The 23,236-nt window shown below is 40.4% G+C and overlaps 1 protein-coding gene across 1 annotated transcript in view; it reads right to left on the minus strand.

Annotated features, from left to right (window-relative positions):
- muc5.1 (mucin 5.1, oligomeric mucus/gel-forming) overlaps positions 1-23,236 on the minus strand; it is a 61,655-nt gene that overhangs the window by 37,437 nt on the left and 982 nt on the right. Inside the window, exons 2-15 of the mRNA XM_061916644.1 lie at positions 22,638-22,676; positions 22,287-22,548; positions 22,083-22,197; positions 15,918-15,990; positions 13,914-13,999; positions 13,612-13,819; positions 13,255-13,383; positions 7,414-7,531; positions 7,199-7,337; positions 5,015-5,119; positions 4,885-4,954; positions 4,683-4,820; positions 4,445-4,609; positions 1,448-1,542 (exon numbers count right to left, since the gene is read on the minus strand). Of these exons, the coding sequence (XP_061772628.1) occupies positions 1,448-1,542; positions 4,445-4,609; positions 4,683-4,820; positions 4,885-4,954; positions 5,015-5,119; positions 7,199-7,337; positions 7,414-7,531; positions 13,255-13,383; positions 13,612-13,819; positions 13,914-13,999; positions 15,918-15,990; positions 22,083-22,197; positions 22,287-22,548; positions 22,638-22,676 (1,742 nt within the window). The remainder of the gene's footprint in view (positions 1-1,447; positions 1,543-4,444; positions 4,610-4,682; positions 4,821-4,884; positions 4,955-5,014; positions 5,120-7,198; positions 7,338-7,413; positions 7,532-13,254; positions 13,384-13,611; positions 13,820-13,913; positions 14,000-15,917; positions 15,991-22,082; positions 22,198-22,286; positions 22,549-22,637; positions 22,677-23,236) is intronic.

The following is a 23,236-nucleotide window of genomic DNA, read 5'->3' on the forward strand; positions in this document are numbered from 1 at the left end:
AACCGGTGAAGGTCTGTGGTTTTATTTTTTTGTCGTTTTACTAAGATACGTAGTGCTGTATAATGAAAATTATGTTACTCCAAATACTGTGTGTCATCTATCTAAAACAAATGTATGTGAGTCGTTACTTGCCACGTCGCGCTTTAAATACCACGTTGCAGATTTTTTTATGATACATTTAAAATTTTTCAAGGCATATTCTAAATTTTTGGTCCTAAATTAGGAATTTTCAAGCATAAAAATTACTAAACATACTAAAAATAGCAATATTACAGTAGTATTAGCCACTAGAGGACACCAAACCAATCAGAACGTCCTGTTGGCCACTGATTGGCTCAGCCTGAGGCTATTATATTGGATTAATATATTGGATTAAAAGAGTGTAAAGGTGACTAAAGGGTGTTATTTCAGGTCTAGAGGTCTCTCATCATGTGGATAAATGTAATTAGAGGGTCGTAAACAGGTTTTTTTATGCTGTAGCTATGAAAATATTTGATTTATTATGAATAATTCCTAATTTGTGGATATAAATTTATCGCAGACATGTCCAAAACAGCAATAAAAAACAGAGGACGGTTCATTATGTAGTAATTAATTAAACAGGAAGACATCTGTTGAGACATTGTTTAGTTGTATGGTCGGGTATTTGTGCCAAAGTCCATTTCTTCGCTTTAACCAGTAGAGGCGCTAGTTTCGACTAGTTTGCTGTATAAAGATGACAAACATCCCCTATGGCTCAAACTTCTCAGCTTAATTCAACACTGGTATGGAAGCAGGAGTTCAGAATATTCAGCACAACATCCTAATCTCAATACATTAATTAATCTTATTAAATATAAGATTAGGGGGCTTCACAGTGGCAGAGGGGTTAGTGCGTCTGCCTCACAATACGAAGGTCCTGAGTAGACCTGGGTTCAATCCCGGGCTCGAGATCTTTCTGTGTGGAGTTTGCATGTTCTCCCCGTGACTGCGTGGGTTCCCTCCGGGTACTCCGGCTTCCTCCCACTTCCAAAGACATGCACCTGGGGATTAGTGGATTGGCAACACTAAATTGGCCCTAGTGTGTGAATATGGGTGTGAATGTTGTCTATCTGTGTTGGGCCTGCGATGAGGTGGGGACTTGTCCAGGGTGTACCCCGCCTTCCGCCCGAATGTAGCTGAGATATGCACCAGCGCCCTCCACGACCCCAAAGGGAATAAGCGGTAGACAATGGATTGATGGATGGAAATATAAGATTAGGAAAGAACAATTAAAGATAAATGTTGAATAAATCAAATCCACTAATGTCAACATCTATTTACACAAAATAAAAATTGCATGGGATGAGGAAGACGCCAGATTAATTAATGCAAGAATTTTCTTACACATTTTTATATTTTTCAAAAGACTTCAGAAGTGGCATGCATAAGAGAGTGGATTCCAACTGTTCCAGTCAGAAATACTTACAGTGAAATATTCTTCTGGGTTTATCTCAGAATGACACTTGGAAAACACCCCAGTTGTGTTGGTCAGCAAGGCGCACCAGTGGTTGGCATATTTCTCTAAAAAAGACAATAACATATCATTAAAATTAATGGCTAGATTTGAAGAATACAGAGCAATATAATGTAGATTCATTTTGTGTGGTACAAAACAACTATATATAATATATTGTATGGTTACACAACATTGAATATCATATTTGTTGCTGACAGTTACCTGATTTTGTGTGTTTTGTTTCAGAAAAACAACACGGTTGCATGCCATATTGTAGAAGACCAGAAATTCACAAATGTTCCTTATTTTTAGATGCAAAGGTTGACATGTTTGTTGTCATGAGTTTAGTTCAGGACGCATCATTTTCTTTGGCTTAGTTTTGCAGTAATTTTAACACATTAAAGACTAGAACCAGAAGTGTCAAGAATAGTAGTAAATAACACACCATCATTATGTCATCACAATTGTTGTCACTTTTTCTGCATGAAAGGTTAGGATGTTTACATTTTTTTAAATTGTTCTACAGTGCTTAACTAATTTTTACGCTTGTGTGACAAAGGACCCATGTGTGTCTTCTGGCATTAGCCATTGGATGCTTTCTAGAGTTTTTTTTGTTTAAGTTTTAGTATTGACTACGATATTTTTTAATGTTTCGATCATAATTTTGAATTTTGATTAAACATTAATAATTACAGTAAATGACTTGTTTTCATTATTTAAGTACTATTTAGACACAAATGCATTTCTATTGAAAATATCATGGAGGAACATTTTTAAATGCTTTTCTTGCAATGCATGCATTGACCTGATCATTTACCATCAATATATACTATATATTTATGTTTATATATATATATATATATATATATATATATATATATATATATATATATATATATATATATATATATATATAGAGAGAGAGAGAGAGAGAGAGAGAGAGAGAGAGAGAGAGAGAGAGAGAGAGAGAGCCTTGGCGGAGTCCAACCCTCACTGGAAACATGTCCGACTTACTGCCTGCAATGCGGACCAAGCTCTGACACTGATCGTACAGGGAGCGGACCGCCACAATAAGAGAGTCCGATACCCCATACTCTCTGAGCACTCCCCACAGGACTTCCCGAGGGACACGGTCGAATGCCTTCTCCAAGTCCACAAAGCACATGTAGACTGGTTGGGCAAACTCCCATGCACCCTCAAGAACCCTGCCGAGAAAATAGAGTTGGTCCACAGTTCCACGACCAGGACGAAAAAAACACACTGTTCCTCCTGAATCCGAGGTTTGACTATCCGGCATAGCCTCCTCTCCAGTACACCTGAATAAACCTTACCGGGAAGGCTGAGGAGTGTGATCCCACGATAGTTGGAACACAACCTCCGGTCCCCCTTCTTAAAGAGAGAGACCACCACCCTGGTCTGCCAATCCAGAGGTACAGTCCCCGATGTCCACTCGATGCTGCAAAGTCTTGTCAACCAAGACAGCCCCACAGCATCCAGAGCCTTAAGGAACTCCGGGCGGATCTCATCCAAACCCTGGGGCCTTGCCACCGAAGAGCTTTTTAACTACCTCAGCAACCTCAGCCCCAGATATAGGAGAGTCCCCAGGCACTGCTTCCTCATTGGAAGACGTGTTGGTGGGATTGAGGAGGTCTTCGAAGTATTCCTTCCACCTATCCACAACATCCGCAGTTGAGGTCAGCAGAACACCATCCGCACCATACACGGTGTTGATAGTGCACTGCTTCCCCTTCTTGAGGCGGCGGATGGTGGCCCAGAATCGCTTCGAAGCCGTCCGGAAGTCGTTTTCCATGGCTTCCTCAAACTCCTCCCATGTCCGAGTTTTTGCCTCCGTGACCGCTGAAGCCGCACACCGCTTGGCCTGTCGGTACCTGTCCACTGCCTCTGGAGTCCTATCAGCCAAAAGAACCCGGTAGGACTCCTTTTTCAGCTTGACGGCATCCCTCACCGCTGGTTTCCACCAACGGGTTCTAGGATTACCGCCCCAAAAGGCACCAACTACCTTGCGGCCACAGCTCCACAGCTTCTGTTCATAACTTTTATTGACAGAATTTCTAGGCGCAGTCAAGGCGTTGAAGGGTTCGGGTTTGGTGGCCGCGGGATTAGTTCTCTGCTTTTTGCAGATGATGTGGTCCTGATGGCTTCATGGGGCCGGGATCTTCAACTCTCACTGGATCGGTTCGCAGCCGAGTGTTAAGCGACCGGAATGAGAATCAGCACATCCAAGTCCGAGTCTATGGTTCTCTCCCGGAAAAGGATGGAGGTTCATCTCCGGGTTGGGGAAGAGACCCTGCCCCACGTGAAGGAGTTCAAGTACCTGTCTTGTTCACGAGTGGGGGAAGAGTGGATCGTGAGATCGACAGGGGGATCGGTGCGGCATTTTCAGTAATGCGTACGTTGTACCGATCCGTTGTGCTGAAGAAGGGGCTGGGCTGGAAGGCAAAGCTCTCAATTTACCGGTCGATCTATGTTTCCATCCTCACTAATGGTCAGGAGCTTTGGGTCATGACCGAAAGGATAAGATCACGGGTACAAGCGGCGGAAATGAGTTTCCTCCGCCGGGTGGCGGGGCTCTCCCTTAGAGATAGGGTGAGAAGCTCTGTACTCCGGGAGGAGCTCAAAGTAAAGCCACTGCTCCTCCACATCGAGAGGAGCCAGATGAGGTGGTTCGGGCATCTGGTCACGATGCCACCCAAAAGCCTCCCGAGGGAGGTGTTTAGGGCATATCCAACCGGTAGGAGGCCAAGGGGAAGACCCAGGACACGTTGGGAAGACTATGTCTCTTGGCTGGCTTGGGAACGCCTCGGGATCCCTCGGGAAAAGCTAGACGAAGTGGCTGGGGAGAGGGAAGTCTGCAATTTGCTGATCCACTATTGCTTGCTGTATTGTTGCTACGGCTTTGCGTGGTGAATTACAGGTATATTGATATATTGATGGGTGAGAACCTACCTTTGTCAACGCTCAAAAGGCAGGGGTCACTGAGTGATTTGCTGACGTCTGAACATCCTCCTTTGGCCCTCCACGAGTTGGCAAATGTAGCAGCCGTCCCTTCAATCATTCCACATATGGTTTTGAAGTCATCCACTTCAACATTGTTAAAATCCCCACAAAGTCCTGCACAGAGAGAGAAATGATGGAAGACAATGGGCAGACACAAGTTAAGGGTTATGAATATTCCACAACTCACCATGGAGTTTGCCTTTATGGGACACGTCGGCTTTGACGTACACCTGCATGATGGGCGTGAGCTGGATCTCCAGGTGAAGCCCGTAGACAGTGTGGATCACAATGTAAAATGTGGAGGGGCTGAAGATTGCTATGTCATCTGTGGGGAAAACAAAGCATTATTCAGCGTGGAATTAAAGAGAAAAGACACACCGCGCACTCACCCGTGAAGAGAGGCAGCTGAGAAACGAGTTTGTTGACCAAAACATGGCCGCTTGCTTCCACGACAACCACCTGCATTGAATATGACGTGAGTCACGTTGTGTAAAACAATGTGTCATCTGGCATTCTTACCAGGGATTGTGGCAGCACTACAGCGACTGCGTTCAGGCAAGTTGATTTATCCGATTTTTCACATTTGACAAGTTCCCCTAGGACAGTGAAGGTCCCGTTCACCTGCTGCAGAAGACACGATGTAGACTGTGAATATTGCAGTTTCATAGGAAAAATTCTCAAAAAGATGGTTTATCTTATATCCGGTAGGGTCTAGGGATGCCAGACCTTCTCTCCCTAAGCAAGCTAGAGCTTTTCTTCCTATTATTTTAGGTAGATTTAATTGCATTAATTTGAAACGTCAGATCACCACATCTGGATTATGCAATTGGAAACCAGATCTCTGGAGGGCGTGTGTGCGACCAGAGAGGACCCTCAGTATCTTGTCCAGTCTCAACCCGCGGGATACAACCAGGGAGCAGATACCATCCATCCATTTTCCTACCACTTGACCCGCTCGGGTTCGCAAGGGTGCTGGAGCCTATCTCAGCTGCATTCGGGCGGAAAGCGGGGTACATCCTGGACAAGTCGCCAACTCATCGCAGGAAGCAGATACCATTAAATAAAAAACATTACAACAATTGTAATGAAGATGAACATTTTCATTTGTTTCACAAATTAAAAGAACAGAACATTTTTAAGGGTATCGATGGTAGAAAAACAGAAACAGAGATTTATTTAAGAAGACAACACTAAGTAGGCCCTAGTGTGTGAATGTTGTCCGTCTATCTGCGTTGGCCCTGAGAGGAGGTTGCGACTTGTCCAGGGTGTACCCCGCCTTTGCTGGGTATATATATATATATATATATATATATATATATATATATATATATATATATATATATATATATATATATATATATATATAAATCTTGTTACCCTGCGTAATGACAATAAACCTGATTCTGATTCTGATATACATATATATATACAGTGGGGCAAAAAAGTATTTAGTCAGCCACCGATTGTGCAAGTTCTCCCACTTAAAATGATGACAGAGGTCTGTATTTTTCATCATAGGTACACTTCAACTGTGAGAGCCAGAATGTGAAAAAAAAATCCAGGAATTCACATTATAGGAATTTTAAAGAATTTGTTTGTAAATTATGGTGGATGCAACTCAGTATTCTTCTTCCTCCAAACACGACAAGTTGAGTTTATACCAAAAAGTTATATTTTGGTTTCATCTGACCACATGACATTCTCCCAATCCTCTGCTGTATCATCCATGTATCCGTTTTGGTATAAACTCAACTTGTCGTGTTTGGAGGAAGAAGAATATTGAGTTGGATCCCAAGAACACCATACCTACTGTGAAGCATTGGGGTGGAAACATCATGCTTTTGGGTTGTTTTTCTGCTAAGGGGACAGGACAATTGATCCGTGTCAAGGAAAGAATGAATGGGGCCGTGCATCGTAAGATTTTGAGCCAAAGCTTTGAATGGTTGACCAAATACTTATTTTCCACCATAATTTACAAATAAATTCTTCAAAATTCTTACAATGTGAATTCCTGGATTTTTTTTCACATTCTGTCTCTCACAGTTGAAGTGTACCTATGATGAAAATTACAGACCTCTGTCATCATTTCAAGTGTGAGAACTTGCACAATCGGTGGCTGACTAAATACTTTTTTGCCCCACTGTATGTATATATATATATATAATATATATATATGTAGGTGTGGGAAAAAATCACAAGACTACTTCATCTCGAGATGAAGTAGTCTTGTGATTTTTTCCCACACCTACATATTGCGCTCTACCACGGTATCGAGCACTATTCTCCGGATAATCCAATCAAGACATATAATATATATATATATATGCATATATATATATAGATATATATATATATATATATATATATATATATATATATAAAAATATATACATATATATATATTTTGTATTTGATTTTGTCTTTCCAAAAAAGTTTTAGAAAAAAGGGGTCATCTTATATTTGGGTCAGTGCACTTAAAACATTGCCTTCACAGTAAATGAATGATGGCAACATTTTATAAACTGTAAATCAATGTCATTGGACACAGATGCTAATGTTCCTCTCTCTTCATAGTACAACTTACTTTTTAAGGTAAATTGTTTAAAATAAATCAAATTATTCTTCGTAGTATGAGCAGGAATACCGATGAAGTCCTTGTTAATTACAGCAGTTTAGTTGTCTGTAACAGTTTGAATGCCTTACCCTTGTTAAAACATAGGAGCAGTCGCCATGGAAACTGTATGTTTTATCATCATAGGTGGCGATGTGGGAGCCTCCCAGAACGGAGCACATACCAGGACAGTCCTTGTCACTACACCTCCATTCACCCTGAGTACAAGTGCTGCAAAAACATTTTGGCCACTTTAACAAAAATGATGTAAATAAATGTGTCACGCAGAATAGTGTGTGGTCATCACCATGACTGACAGGCCTTTGAGTACGATTCTCCAGGTTTGTACTGCTGACCGTTGTGCACACAAGAGCACTGGTCCACAGGTAAACACCCACTTCCGCCAATGTCGTCCAAGATGGTCCCTTGGTAGATGTATTTAAAAAAATTACTGGCTATAACAAACGTGCACTAGGTATTTGTCACGGTGGAGCTTTTATGATTTGCACATCACATATAAACCAACAGATAATAATTGTGTAAACATATTTAAGGGACAAAAAGATTTGTTTGCCTCATGTGCGTGAATAGACATACACATTTGCAACACATGCAAAAGCCAATGAGCTCAAATACAAAAACTTAACTCAAACAGTAGCAATGCTCAGTTTTTCTCAGTTGCAGCTCAGTAATAATAAATATAAAGTTGAATAAATGCCCTTTTCACTGTTATTATCTTCATATTTTTTTTCATATAGTCTTGTTTTGGTTTTACTTTGACGACTGATGTCAAACTCAAGGCCCAAGGGTTGGAACTGAGCCGCCACGTCTTTTTTTGTGCCTCGCAAAAGCCCGGAAATAATATGTATCAATCAATAAAGTACTTCACTTTCATACTAATTGTGTTTGTTCTTTCATTTTGGCATTAAAAAACATGCACCAAATATAGTACGGTACTTTAAACCAGTGGTTCTCAACCTTTTTTCAGTGATATACCCCCTGTGAACATTTTTTTAATTCAACTACCCCCTAATCAGAGCAAAGCATTCTTGGTTGAAAAAAAGAGATAAAGAAGTAAAATACAGCACTATGTCATCAGTTTCTGATTTATTAAATTGTATAACAGTGCAAAATATTGCTCATTTGTAGTGGTCTTGCTTGAACTATTTGGAGAAAAGATATAAAAATAACTAAAAACTTGTTTAAAAATAAACAAGTGATTCAATTATAAATAAAGATTTCTACACATAGAAGTAATCATCAACTTAAAGTGCCCTCTTTGGGGATTGTAATAGAGATCCATCTGGATTCATGAACTTAATTCTAAACATTTCTTCACAAAAAAGAAATCTTAAACATCAATATTTATGGAACATGTCCACAAAAAATATAGCTGTCAACACTGAATATTGCATTGTTGTATTTTTTCTTCACAGGTTATGAACTTACATTCATATTTTGTTGAAGTATTATTCAATAAATATATTTATAAAGGATTTTTAAATTGTTGCTATTTTTAGAATATTTTAAAAAAATGTCACGTACCCCTTGGCATACCTTCAAGTACCCCCAGGGGTACGTGTACCCCCATTTGAAAACCACTGCTTTAAACTGTATTACAATTTTTTTGTAAAAATAAATATAAATACATAAATATATGTGTGTGTGGGGGGGGGGGGGGGGGGCGTGGCCTGCGGGCTTGCCGCGGAACAAATGTGCAAGGACCGGCCTGGAAGAAAACAGCAGAGTGCTGGGAGCTGTTTTGTCCCAGCAGGTGGGGACGTCGACACCCCATTCTGTACATAGGCCGGAAGCTCTCCGATCGTCAGGCTAGGTACAGCACCGTGGAGAGGGAGTACCTCGCCATCCGGCGGGCGGTCGGTGCCCTCCAGTACTACCTCCTGGTGCGCTCATTCAGCCTCTGCTCGGACACAAACCTCTCCAGTGGCTCCACCGCATGAAGGATGCCAACGCGCGGACCACCCGTTGGTGTCTAGCTTTACAACCCGGTCTGTGCACCCGGTCTGTGATCCACAGACCGGGTGCACAGATGGCCGTGGCTGACTTCTTCTCTTGCCCCCACATGGGGGGGAGGTTAGTAGGCGCGATCGGACGGCTTCCTGACCGTAGTCTGGAGGTGGAGGTATGTGAAGGTGGCATGACCTGCGGGCCTGCCGCGGAACGGGGTATGCAAGGACCGGCCTCGAAGACAGCGACAGGTGAGCAGATGGCCCAAGTGGGCCTTGTTATCGAATCACCTGTCGCCTTTATTAGCAGCAGCCGGGACAAGACAGGGGAGTTGGAGTCTGAGCCAGGGAGAGACGCAGGACTGAAACGAAAACATAAATTGCTGGAAAGCAATTGCTGCGTATGTACATGCGAATAAAAAACTGTATTCAAACTATCTACCGGGCTCCCAAAGATCTGTCGGCCAGGAGAACCCACCCAAGGGGGTAAACCTTCACAATATGCTTGTCATCTTTACTTATGATTTGAAACTGTCATGATCTGGCAGCTCAGCAGCCGCCTGTCTGCTTTTTGTTGCAGTGCCTGGTTTCTTGATCACGGGGTGGAGCCACCTGCACGCACAGCTGATATTCATTTCGTCCTGACTACTTGAGCACTGCAGGTCACTTTCACTCAGCGCAAGTATATATTTTGATGTCTTGCCCTTCCAGTCGTGTTCATCTCCTCTGCTTTGGCTCCACTCACGCTTTTCCTATTGCGTGGCTCTTAGAGATGCGCGGATAGGCAATTATATCATCCGCATCCGCGTCATCAAAATCGTCATCCACCCGCCGTCCACCCGAACCAACTCTTTATCGGGACCGTGCCCGCCCGCTGAATTGCATCAGAGGTTGGCCACCTTTACCACTCACAGAGCTATTCAATACTGCTTCACAGAGTAATGTAGTCAATTGGAGCCGCTAACGCTCTCGCGACTATTCGATAGCGTTCATCCTGATGACAAGAAACTGGGCGTGCTGCGGAGCCATTAACTTTGACATCTTCAACAACATCTACAAACCGATTGTTGGTCCAGCAACATGTTGTGTGCAGCTTCCGCAATCACACGTATGAGATTGAAAGGCATACTGGGTGATACAGAGTACACTGATGGTTGTTATATAAACAACTTTAACACTTACTAATATGCGCCACGCTATGACGCCACACAATACAAGATTGACAAACACATTTCGGGAGAACATCCTCACAGTAACACAACATAAACGCAACACAACTAATACCCAGAATCCTAATGTATTCATGACACTTCCTGAATATATTTTACACCCCCGCGCCCCCAACCCCGCCCCCCATACCGACGCACGGGGGTCGGTAAGGTGGGCGACCATTAGTGTACTCTGTGTCATCCAGTATGTCTTGCAGTCCTGTGCGTGTTGCCGCAGAAGCCAAGCACAACATGATGCTGGACTGACAAGCAGATCGTGTATGATGTTGAAGGCAACAAAGCCAATGGCTTCATAGCACGCACTAATATTTAACATCTGGGTCACGTGACTGCCGGCAGTCATTCAAGAGAATAATAGCGTCTCCTATTGACTTCTTCGCTTTATGACACGAGTCTTAAATGGCTCTTTGAATGGCAAAGGATACCGATCCCAGAACCATGTATATCAAATGTCTCTGGATGGTTCAACTGCCACCCTCCCGAATCTAATTAAAATCTATTTTTTCGTCATGTCAACCGCCCGACCCGCATCTCTAGTGGCTCTGCCCCAGTGCTGCTGTTACTTCATCACACCTTTTGTGTGCATTTTATGTTTTTTCACACCATTTGTGTGCATCCTTAGTTATTTTTCCTCATTCCTTTTTGAACGCTCCTATTGTTATTATTCTTATTATTTTATGCTCTGCTTTGGGTGTCCTACTCTGGCTAGAGTCGATCATGACCTAAGCAAGTTATCCATCAATTTATACAAACTGTAATAATCAACTGCATAAGCAGTTGTATAATATGATCATGAGGCAATTGTACATTTATATTTATACATATTTCAAAGGTGGCCCTCTGAAGGCAGCCATACCAGCGTTGTGGCTCTCAATTGAAACAAATTGGACACTCCAGACTTGTGGAAATGTACCTAATGAAGTGTTCTGTGAGTGTAAATTGATTAGATGGATTAGATTAGATAGTACTTTATTTATTTACTTATTTATTGATTTGAAATCCAAACAAATGGGAAGATATAAACTTTAGAGATCGGAGTCTTTTAGCACCTCCTGATTCAATCCGATATCAACTCTTGGCGTGACAATTCGACAACACTCTCAATTCAAACTGATTCTCACAATGAATTATTTTGTATAATAATTATGATTTAAAAAACATTCAAAACAGGTTACAGGTTACAAAATCTGATTTTTGTTGCTGATGTATGATTTATATGCGCAAGCAAGTAAGAATGGAGATGGCCTATACATTTTTGTCCTGACTTTCTGTGCGTTGCATGGTGGGGCCCCTCAGTACATCACTGACTTGCTATGCCCCTACTTTTCAGGGCCCAGTCTTCAGTCTTCAGGCCAGGGTCTTCTAAGATCCCTAAAAACTAGTGTTAAAACCTGTGGAGACCTGGCATTCCAGGCTTTAGCTCCCAAGACTCTGGAACAATTTGCACCAGTCCCACTGTGTTGACACTTTTAAGAAACATTTGAAAACTTCTCCTTTAGTAAAGCGTTTTTTAAATGCACCTTGTAACTATCATTTTTAATCCATTTTGTATCCTTTTTATGATGTTGCCCCAGTTGTTTTAAGTGAATTGTTGTTTTACTTTACCTATGTTATGTACAGCGCGTTGTGATTTGTCTGTAAGTACAATTTATGTACTTACTTACTATAAACATATTTATAAAACATGATTCTTAAAAAAATTGATAAATACAAGTCAGATTAATAGATTAACATTTTTAGAAAATGATCAATCAATTTAGAATTAAAATAAGTAACAACCGTTATTCAAATGTGGATTGATTATTTTTTGACCACCCCTAATAAACATAGAAAATGACAAAATAATATCAGATCATAGAAGTTAATAATAATAATAACTTAATGTGTATAATTCAAGGCTTAAGTCTACCGATGTGGTAAAAAAACCCCAACAACAACTTGCTGGTAATAAACCATCCATACGAACAAAAATGTAACAACAGATATTAGCAAAAAAAAAAAAACGACTAATGCCGATTGCATCTGTGAGCTGTTAAGGTGAGTGAAACGAGCGCTCTCTCTGTGACTTATTGTCCCTGTTACACCGCTGCCATCAATGAACTGATTTCTAAGGGTGATAATGTGCGTACGGTACGGTATGTTGTCTACTAGGGCTGCGAATCTTGGGTGTCCCATGATTCGATTCAATATCGATTCTTGGGTCACGATTCGATAATATATATTCAACGCGATTCTCGATTCAAAAACGATATTTTTCCGATTAAAAACGATTCTGTATTCATTCAATACATAGGATTTCAGCAGGATCTACCCCAGTCTGCTGACATGCTAGCAGAGTAGTAGATTTTTTTAAAAAAGCTTTTATCATTGTAAAGGACAACGTTTTATCAACTGATTGCAATAATGTAATTTTGTTTTAACTATTAAACGAACCAAAAATATGACTTTATTTATCTTTGTGAAAATATTGGACACAGTGTGTTGACAAGCTTATGAGATGCGATGCAAGTGTAAGCCACTGTGACACTGTTGTTCTTTTTTTTAAATTTTTTATAAATGTCTAATGATAATGTCAATGAGGGATTTTTAATCATCACTGCTATGCTGAAATTATAACTAATATTGATACTGTTGTTGATAATATTCATTTTTGTTTCACTACTTTTTGTTTGTTCTGTGTCGTGTTTGTGTCTCCTCTCAATTGCTCTGTTTATTGCAGTTCTGAGTGTTGCTGGTCAGGTTTGGTTTTGGAATTGGATTGCATTGTTATGGTATTGCTGTGTATTGGTTTGTTGGATTGATAAAAAATAAAAAAATAAAAAAAATCGATAAAAAAAAAGAGAATCGATTCTGAATCGCACAACGTATTCGATTATTATTCGAATCGATTTTTTCCCACACCCCTATTGTCTACCATTTTTTCCCGATGACGTAATTTTCATCAAAACTTACCAGGTGGACAGAAGCATCCATCCACGCAGTGTTCCTCACACACTTCACTTCTCTGTGGGTTGCTGCAGGTGTCCGTGCAGGGACTCCCACACTCTTTGTACACCATGTTAAGTGGGCAGGTTTTTTTAGCTAGTGTGGATAAAGAGAGGGATAATCGAGTTAATATATGTTAATGTACAAACATCCATTTTCTATACAGCTTGTCCCCATCAGGGTCACGATTGAGCTGGAGCCTATTCAGCAATCAAAGGTCACATTTATTCACATTTATATTTACATCTGTGGACAATTTAGAGACTTTTATTTTTCATTGCACTGTTGGAGGACATGCCGACATGCAGAGACATCCTTGCCTACCGCATATATGGGTGTTCCATTCCTGTGGCTCCCCTCCTGCGTGAGCGCATTGGCGCGAGTACTCGGACATGGTGGAGCACAGACACGGACTGGAGCCATTACAGTTGCACAAGTCCTTCACGCACGCTTCCACAAAAGCGTCCGTGTTTATCAAGTCTTCGCAGCTGTGGAAAGCAGGTCCTGACACGGCGTTCTCACAGATGGATCTCTGCAGTGAGGCAGAAAAATATTTAGAATTTTTCTTGAACAAATAGTCGAGGCGTACCTTCCACTGAATACCACCTGAATTTTGGAGCAAATCAGTGGCTCAGGAGACAACGTTTCATCACAGTTTTCAGTGGGACCGTTGGTTTCCAGGCCTCCCCGATGTCCTCGATATCCCCTAATTCTGGAAGGAAAATTGATTTTAGTACATTATCCCTATTCAACTTTTTTACTGCTCATTGGAGCCTTGAGTATTGGCCAAAACTGACATTAATCCAATAGTATAAAAGCAAATTATACATGCAGGAATCGTAAATGCTTTTATTATTTTGTAGTGTGGAATGTTAGAAAAGGCTAATCAAATGAAATGTCTCAAACGGAGAACAAAAGTTTTGTGAAAAAAAATAACCTATTCATTATAATTGTTATTATTATAAGATTACATTTGGTATAAAATGCGGCTGCTAGACTTTTGACAAGGACAAAAACACTTGATCATATTACGCCTATACTGTACTGGCTCCCCTTCACCTGTGCACTTAAGAGGCAATTTTGAGGTTTGAGGAGGACGACCCACATTGTTCCCATTGGGTTTGGATTGAGTTTTTCTTGCCCGGATGTGAGTTTAGATCCGAAGATGTCGTTGTGGTTTGTGAAGCCCTTTGAGGCATTTGTGATTAAGTGCTATATAAATACATTTCGATTGATTGATTGATTATCATTATTATTATTATTATTATTATTATTATTATTACTATTATCCAAAATGAACTTACGCTGTCTTTAAGATGAAGTAGAGTGATAATTGTCACAATCATTTGGCAAGTTAAGCTAATGACGTTGTAAGTTGAATGATGCGGACACGTGAGTTACTGTATTGAATACCTTCAATAAACTTCTGCCTTGGAGACTACCTGTATTTATTTATTTAGTGTATATGTTTATATGGACGAATGTGCTGTTTAAAACTGAAATATTGTTTAATTAAGGACACCTATTACATATGTCTAGCTTGTGTGCTGCTGTGTGCTTAGCTGTTGTGTAGCTGTGAGCCTGTGACCTATTAGTACACAGTAAAAAATGTTGGGTTGAAAAATAACCCAATTCTAACCCAACTTCTGGTTCAGAAAAGGACGAACCCCCTACTTGAGTTATTTTAATTAAAAATTTTGGGTAATTTTTTTTCAACCCAACTTTCGCGTTAACCAAAGAGTCGAGTTATGATAACTTAATGTTGGGTTATTCCCAACCAAACTCTTGGGTTGAATTATTTAACCCAAAAGTTGAGTAATGCTAACTCAATGTTGGTGGATTCATAACCCAACTATATTGGGTTGAAATTGTTTAACACAAAAGCTGAGTTAGGCTGACTATAATGTTGGGTTATTCCAAACACAACTATTTGGTTGCGCAATTTAGCGCTCCTTGACCCAATAGTTGGTTAAAAATGATACATTTTACTGCTGATTTCTCCTACTCCTTCCCAACTACTGATCAAAAGGATTTGTATTCCATTAAAATATACTCAAAAGCCAAATATGAGTGACATTTGTTTTTACAAGAACTGCCATGCATGGTCATAGTAGTTCTATACATCATGCTCAAATAGTTTCATGTACATAAAATGTTTGATTGTAAATAATGTTAATGAGATTAATCCGTAATAAAATTCCCTTCAAGAAAAAAGTATCTTTTAAATAAAGAAAGTCTTTTACCCAAAAATGTGTTTCTAATTGAAAAAACAACCCAAAAATAGTTCATAGTTTTGAAAACCCAGAAATTGAGTGAAAATAATTTCCTTATATCCCAAAAAAATGGATTTCTCTTCTTAAAAATAACTCAAAAATGTAACCCAACACTTGTAACTCATTAATTGGGTTATCAAAATAACCCAACATTATTTTTATGTGTAACCTACAGTATAGCAAACGATGCTTACTTTTTGTAAATTACTTCACTAAAATACAACGACTGTTTGTATCGTAAATGCAAGCCAATATAATCTGATGCTTGCTTTTATGCAGAAAATGGACTGAGATCCGATATCAATATCAGATCGGGACATTTGAATACAGACGATGTGAGGTATAGCTTGAACCCACCCTGAATCTGATCTCCATTGAAGTCGCCACACAGGCCACAAGTCTGGTTCTTGTATTTTGCATCCAACTCAACCTGGAAATGACAAATTACAAAAGTGATATTGTAAGAAATACAAATGGGATTTATGGCTCTTTGAGGGAAGTCAAATCTTGAGAAGCTGTTCCTTTCAAAGAGCTGTTGAAAAAAATAGCTCATGTATTGTTTTTTTGTTTTTTTTACTATTAGTTTTTTAAGCCAAAAACAATTACTTGTAGCAGTGTTAGGTCAATAATAAACTCCGTAAACCATACATCAATTCACCCTCCTACAATAATAGGTACACTTGCACACTTTTAGTAGCATTTTTTAGAATTAGAATCAGAAATCCTTTATCAATCCCCAAAGGGAAATTAATATTTTCAGCACAATCCCATTCAAGAGCAGACAAACATTACAGGGAGACAGTACAGGATCGCTGACGTTGTGTGCAATGACGTCATTGCATGTTGCGCGTACTCTCTCGTAGTTGCTGCAATTTTTGTTTCGTTTCTTGCATTGAACAAAGAGAACACAGTCTACCAAGTAAAATATTCTTTTTTGTCAAACATATTTAACAAACAAAGACCCTTCTGATTCTGATGCCATGATCTGACCAATCTTATCTGTTCTAAAGCAAGGCCTGACTTTACTGACACTACTGACTTTATCACTATTGCATCCTGCATATTACAGACTTATTGCACATCACAAGCTTATTGCACATTACAGACCATGCACCTGGCTCTTTTGCACAACTCCTTCTGTACATTTTTTGTCACTATAAATTCCTCATATGTAATATACTTGTACTTTGCACCAAATCTTTAAAGTGTTACTTGTTTATAATGTTGATAGGTGACTAGTACCAGTGTTTCCCACAGGTCAGGCATCTATCTATCTGTGGTGGTGTGGTCGTGGCGGGGGGCGGGGGGTATGGGTGTAAGCGGCGGCGGCGATGACCAAGAAGAACGTGGAGTTGGAATATAATTACAACACTTTATGTACATATTCATATACATATTTATATAATATTTACATATTTATAAAATATGTAACTACAAGCTCCATTCACAGAGAGAGTCCCATTGCTTTTATGAGCGATCGAGCGAGTCAAAAGCCAGAAAAAAATAAAATAAAAAAATAAAAAATTGTATTTGTGGCGGCCGTAATTCTTTCGTGGCGGGCCGCCACAAATAAATGAATGTGTGGGAAACCCTGAGTATATATCTTGCTGTAAAGTATTCACCTAGAGTACTTGCTTGCTCAGTGAATGTATACTATATAACAGTGACATGCTGTCAGGGGAGGCAAGTGAGGCAGTGCCTCACCTGCCACCAGGTGGCTTCACCATGAGATGTTCCAAAACGAAGTAATAAAATAAAATACGTTTTAATATCTCTCTTTTGGTTTATGCTTTCTATGTGATTTTGGTATGGTTCCTGTATATTTTGATAATTTTCATGGTCAAAATCGCGGAAGTTACATGTTTCCTGATCAAAACAATGCAGCAGATGAGAAATGAGGCAGACACAGGCGGTGCCTCCATGGCTACACACAGTGTGTATTGGGCGTGCGTGCGACGGGGCGCATGCTTGTTGCCACGTGGAAACGGCAGGTCTTGAGGCAGCAAGTACTTCTGCCTCAAGGTAGGGGGCGATACATTGTCAACTTGCAGTTCAATGCCTCAGCAGTACTCTGACTCGGCACACTGGAAGAAGTGGAGTCGCTCAAGCTAGCAGACACAGGTCTCTCCAGCGGAAGCCAGCATTTTTTTAATTTCTTTTTTTTAAAACTGTATTTATAACAAACATGTCATTTTTATTAGAGTAAGCCTGCGTTTGTGGGTGTTTTTTGTCAGATGCAAAAATATTGTTTAATTTCTTGGAATGAAATTGAATTAAATGAATGTGTCTGCCAATATGGAGGATTATATACTGTACTGCAAAGTACGTTTTCATGGAGGATAGCTATTGCTGCTTCAGATACAAATACAGAAAGGTAATATACACTCACTATACTTGATTTATTTTGTCAAAAGCAAATGGGACCAAAAAGTATTTAAAACCAACTTTATCAAATACTTTAGGACCCATTTATCCTATCATAATATCGTTATGACAATGTTTTTATGAAAGCGAATAACTCCCTTTTTTTCCTGTAATGTGCAACCCAAATCAACAATGACTAGAGCTGCACATATGAATTTAAGCAAAAAAATTAAAAAAAGTAGAAAAAAAAATATGCATGCCTCACCTGGTGTTTAGTTCACCGCACGTCACTGCTATGTAATATATATGATGTAATACAATTTATACTTGTTGAATGTCTATTTGTTGTATGTTTGGAGCATTAGCAACTGCCGAAGACAAATTCCTTGTTTATGTAAGTATACTTGGCCAAATAAACCTGATTCTGATTCTGATGATTAGATTAAAAGCTCCTACCCCTCTGGCTGAGAGCTTGACTTAATGTCAAGCTCTCAGCCAATGTAATAAGTACGTCCACCTCGCTGTGATGTCACGTTGTAGCCAGACTGCAAAACCCAGCCAACACACGCATCGAAAACTGCGGTTTGGTATGGCTCGGTTGGCAGAGTGGCCATGCCAGAAACCTGAGAGTTCCAGGTTCAATCCCCGCTTCTGCCATTCGAGTCACTGCCGTTGTGTCCTTGGGCAAGACATTTTACTCACCTGCTCCCAGTGCCACCCACACTGGTTTAAATGGAACTTAGATATTGGAATTCACTATGTAACGCGCTTTGAGTCACTGGAGAAAAAGCGCTTTATACAAACCCAGTTTCCATATGAGTTGGGAAATTGTGTTAGATATAAATATAAACGGAATACCATGATTTGCAAATCCTTTTCAACCCATATTCAGTTGAATATGCCACAAAGACAATATATTTGATGTTCAAACTCATAACATGGGGCTTGGCATTGTTTTGCTGAAATAAGCAGGAGCGTCCATGATAACGTTGCTTGGACGACAACATATGTTGTTCCAAAACCTGTATGGACCATTCAGCATTAATGGTGCCTTCACAGATGTGTAAGTTACCCATGCCTTGGGCACTAATACACCCCCATACCATCACAGATGCTGCCTTTTGAACTTTGCGCCTATAACTCTCCGAATGGTTATTTGCCTCTTTGTTGTGGAGGACACCACGTCCACAGTTTCCTAATATAATTTGAAATGTGGACTCGTCAGACCACTGAACACCTTTCCACTTTGCATCAGTCCATCTTAAATGAGTTCGGGCCCAGCGAAGCCAGGGCGTTTCTTGGTGTTGTTGATAAATGTGTTTGGCGTTGCATAGTAGAGTTTTAACTTGCACTTACAGATGTAGCGACCAACTGTAGTTACTGACAGTGGTTTTATGAAGTGTTCCTGAGCCCATTTGGTGATATCCTTTACACACTGATGTCTGTTTTTGATGCAGTACCGCCTGAGGGATCAACGGTCCGTAATATCATCGCTTACGTGCAGTGATTTCTCCAGATTCTCTGAACCTTTTGATGATTTTACGGACCGTAGATTGTAAAATCCATAAATTCCTTGCAATAGCTCGTTGAGAAATGTTGTTCTAAAACTGTTCGACAATTTGCTTACAAATTGATAACCCTCGCCACATCCTTGTTTGTGAATTACTTAGCATTTCATGGAAGCTGCTTTTTTACCCAATCATGGCACCCACCTGTTACCAATTAGCCTGCACACCTGTGGGATGTTCCAAATAGGTGTTTGATGACAATTTCTCAACTTTATCAGTATTCATTGCCACATTTCCCAACTTTTTTGTCACATGTTGCTGGCATCAAATTCTAAAGGTAATGATTATTTGCAAAAAGAAAAATGTTTATCAGTTTGAACATCAAATATGTTGTCTTTGTAGCATATTCAACTGCATATGGGTTGAAAATGATTTGCAAATCATTGTATACCGTTTATATTTACATCTAACACAATTTCCTAACTCCTATAGAAACGGGGTTTGTAAATATGATTCACTTCACGATGGAAAACTGCGTGCGAGCTCACACCAAAATGCATGGAGCTTATGATTTGACGCTTTGGGATTGTTTAACACGATTGTCCAACATTGTAACAACATTTATAAGTCAGAAAAGATTAAATTAATCACAGGTCACCTTTAAAGTACTCTACATATTCACATAAAAAAAAAACAGAAAAGTTTATTGGAACTATAGTGATGGATTAGGTTTATATAGCGCTTTTCCAGACATTCAAAGCGCTTTACAGAGAAGTGCGAACCCATCATTCATTCACAATTGGTGGTGGTAAGCTACTTTCGTAGTCACAGCTGCCCTGGGGTAGACTGACGGTTGCGTGGCTGCCAGTTTGTGCTTACGTCCCCTCCGACCACCACCTATTTTCTAGTTAAGTTGCTAGTGGTTAAATCCTGCCCCAAGTAGAGGAGTTCAAATACCTCGGAGTCTTGTTCACGAGTGAGGGAAGAGTGGATCGTGAGATCGACAGGCGGATCGTTGCGGCGTCTCCAGTAATGAGGACGTTGTATCGATCCGTTGTGGTGAAGAAGGAGCTGAGCCGGAAGGTAAAGCTCTCAATTTACCGGTCAATCTACGTTCCCACCCTCACCTATGGTCATGAGCTTTGTGTTATGACCAAAAGGACAAAATCACGGGTAAGAGCGGCCGAAATGAGTTTCCTCCGCCGTGTGGCGGGGCTCTCCCTTAGAGATAGGGTGAGAAACTCTGTCATCCGGGAGGAGCTCAAAGTAAAGCCGCTGCTCCATCCAAAGCAGGGGTGCCCATTCTGTCGATCGCGAGCTACCGGTCGATCGTGGAGGGTCTGCCAGTCGATCGCAAACCAAGCATTAAAAAAATAAACCTAAACATTTGTGATCATCAATCGTTACAACGACGTCACTTTTTCTTCACTTGATTGACTGACATTCATGGCACCCGAGTGTCTTCTGAGATGACGCTGGCTGCTGCGAGATCATTATTAAGAAAATATGATCGAGAGGAGGGCAAGAAACACTTTTTTTCCCAACACTTTCGCGCCGTACCTGCACTCAAAACCTTAAAGACAGACTGCACAGTTGCTGTCTTCACAATAAAAGCCCTGCTTTATCCTGCCTGCGCTAACAAAATAAGAGTCTCAGAAGGCTACCGTGCACAAGATAGCAAGCTATGGAGTTTGCCGTCAATGTATTTCTTGCAAAATGTATAAAAACGAGTATGGAAGCCGGACAAATAAGATGCCAAAAACTAACCACTTTCTTGTGGTATTGGACAGAGAGGAGGACATTTTTGCTCCTCCATTCGAAAATGTGGACGTTATTAGCACTACAGTCTGATTCCAATCAATGCAAGTCGTCAGAATCAGGCAATACACCAATCTGTCTTCATGAAACAAAGGAACCTATATGTGTTAAACATGCTTGTGTTATCATTAAGCACCTTTAACGTGTTAACAAAAACGTCTCTTTCATAGATAATTAAATATAAATTATATATATGAATGAGGTAGATTCCTTCAACTCGGTCAATTAAAAAGCAGCTCACCTGCAGAAAAAGTGTGGGCACGCCTGATCTAGAGGACCCAGATGAGGTGGATCTGGTCAAGATGCCACCCGAACGCCTCCCTAGGGAGGTGTTTCGGGCACGTCCGACCGGTAAGAGGCTGCGGGGAAGACCCAGGACACGTTGGGAAGACAATCTCTCTGGCCTGGGAATGCCTCAGGATCCCGCTGGAGGAACTGGACGAAGTGGCTGGGGAGAGGGAAGTCTGGGCTTCCCTGCTTAGGCTGCTGCCCCCGCGACCCGACCGGAGAAGATGGATGGATGGAGTTGCCAGTGGAAAATTTGCATATAAAACGGCTCCAAAACAAACGGTTTCACAACTGAGCATTTTCCCTTATCGTTTCCTTGAACGAGCGGTTCAAAAGATCTAGTATTTCCTGTAAGAAATGTGACCAATATGCAGTCAGTCCTGTCATATTGACTCTCATTAACATATTGATTAATGCATTATCATAGTAGCTAGAGATTGCTATAATTTGCTGTCATATATGAATCCACATTTTGGTAAACAGGCATCTTGTGTAAGTATTAATCAATAGTCAGAGGAAAATGAAGCAAATGTGATGTACTCACCCAGAAAGTGTCTTCTTCATTCCACATGACAACCACACCCATCGTTGCCTCCACTTTAACGTAGGAGAATGTTCTTTCGATTGAGATGCCAACCTGGCTGAAAGGCAGTGCCACCCTAGAGAGAGATACGTCATCACAATATTTCGTCTTTTTTTGACATCAGTCATGTTAAAGGTCATCTATGAATCTAATAAACCGACTCACAGGTGGTCATTGACAGCGATGGAGGAGCTGGACAGTTCCACTACCACTCCATTCAACCTCATGGTGACCCGCTTTATGGCCGCGATGCCACCTGTGTCATGCCGCTGCAGTTGGATGTTGAAATCCTCGTAGCTGCCTTTACAGTTGGATGCCAGGAGATAGTTGCAGTTGGAGCGAAGTTGGAAGAAATTGCCATCGAAGGTCCTGAAATGGTAGTTTCCCCATGTGCTGCAGAACTGGTCGTCGTGGGACGTTTTCAGTTCTGTTACAGGGAAGGTAAAAAAAAGTTACTCTTTGAAGATGATACATTTTATTGTGTGGATCTAAATGGTTGGAATGACATCACTCTACCTGTAACTACTGGTAATTTGGTCACTGCATGAACCGTGACTTGAAAGAGAGGAAATATAGTTTTTGTTTTAGTTGTCAGTGAAAGCCACACATTAACTACGTTATAATTGTTGTTATTAATAATATGCATCTACAAGAGAGGAGAAATATTACCCTAGGGAAAAATGACATTCAAAACATTTGTAGGCATGCACAACACTAAAAACCTTCAGAATGAATTGTCTCCAGAAAACATACACAGCACTTTACTTTTTATTATGTTACAGTTTTATTCCAGAATGAAATACATTCATTTTGTCCTCAAAATCCCACATGCAATAATATATAATGAAAATGCAAAAGGCTCTGCGATGAGGTGGCAACTTCTCCAGGGTGTACCCTGCCTACCGCCCGAATGCAGCTTAGATGGGCTCCAGCGACCCCCCGCGACCCCAAATAGGGACAAACGGTAGAAAATGGATGGATGGATGGAAAATGCAAATGTATTTATTCATAAATTTATAACATTTAAATAGTTGTTTTTTTAATTTTGAAAATGTATTGGAAATACAAAGAATACAACCTTTTGCTCAATACTTTTTTGATTTGATTGTTTTGAA

Source organism: Nerophis ophidion, linkage group LG12, assembly GCF_033978795.1.
Source record: "Nerophis ophidion isolate RoL-2023_Sa linkage group LG12, RoL_Noph_v1.0, whole genome shotgun sequence".
Taxonomy (NCBI): domain Eukaryota; kingdom Metazoa; phylum Chordata; class Actinopteri; order Syngnathiformes; family Syngnathidae; genus Nerophis; species Nerophis ophidion.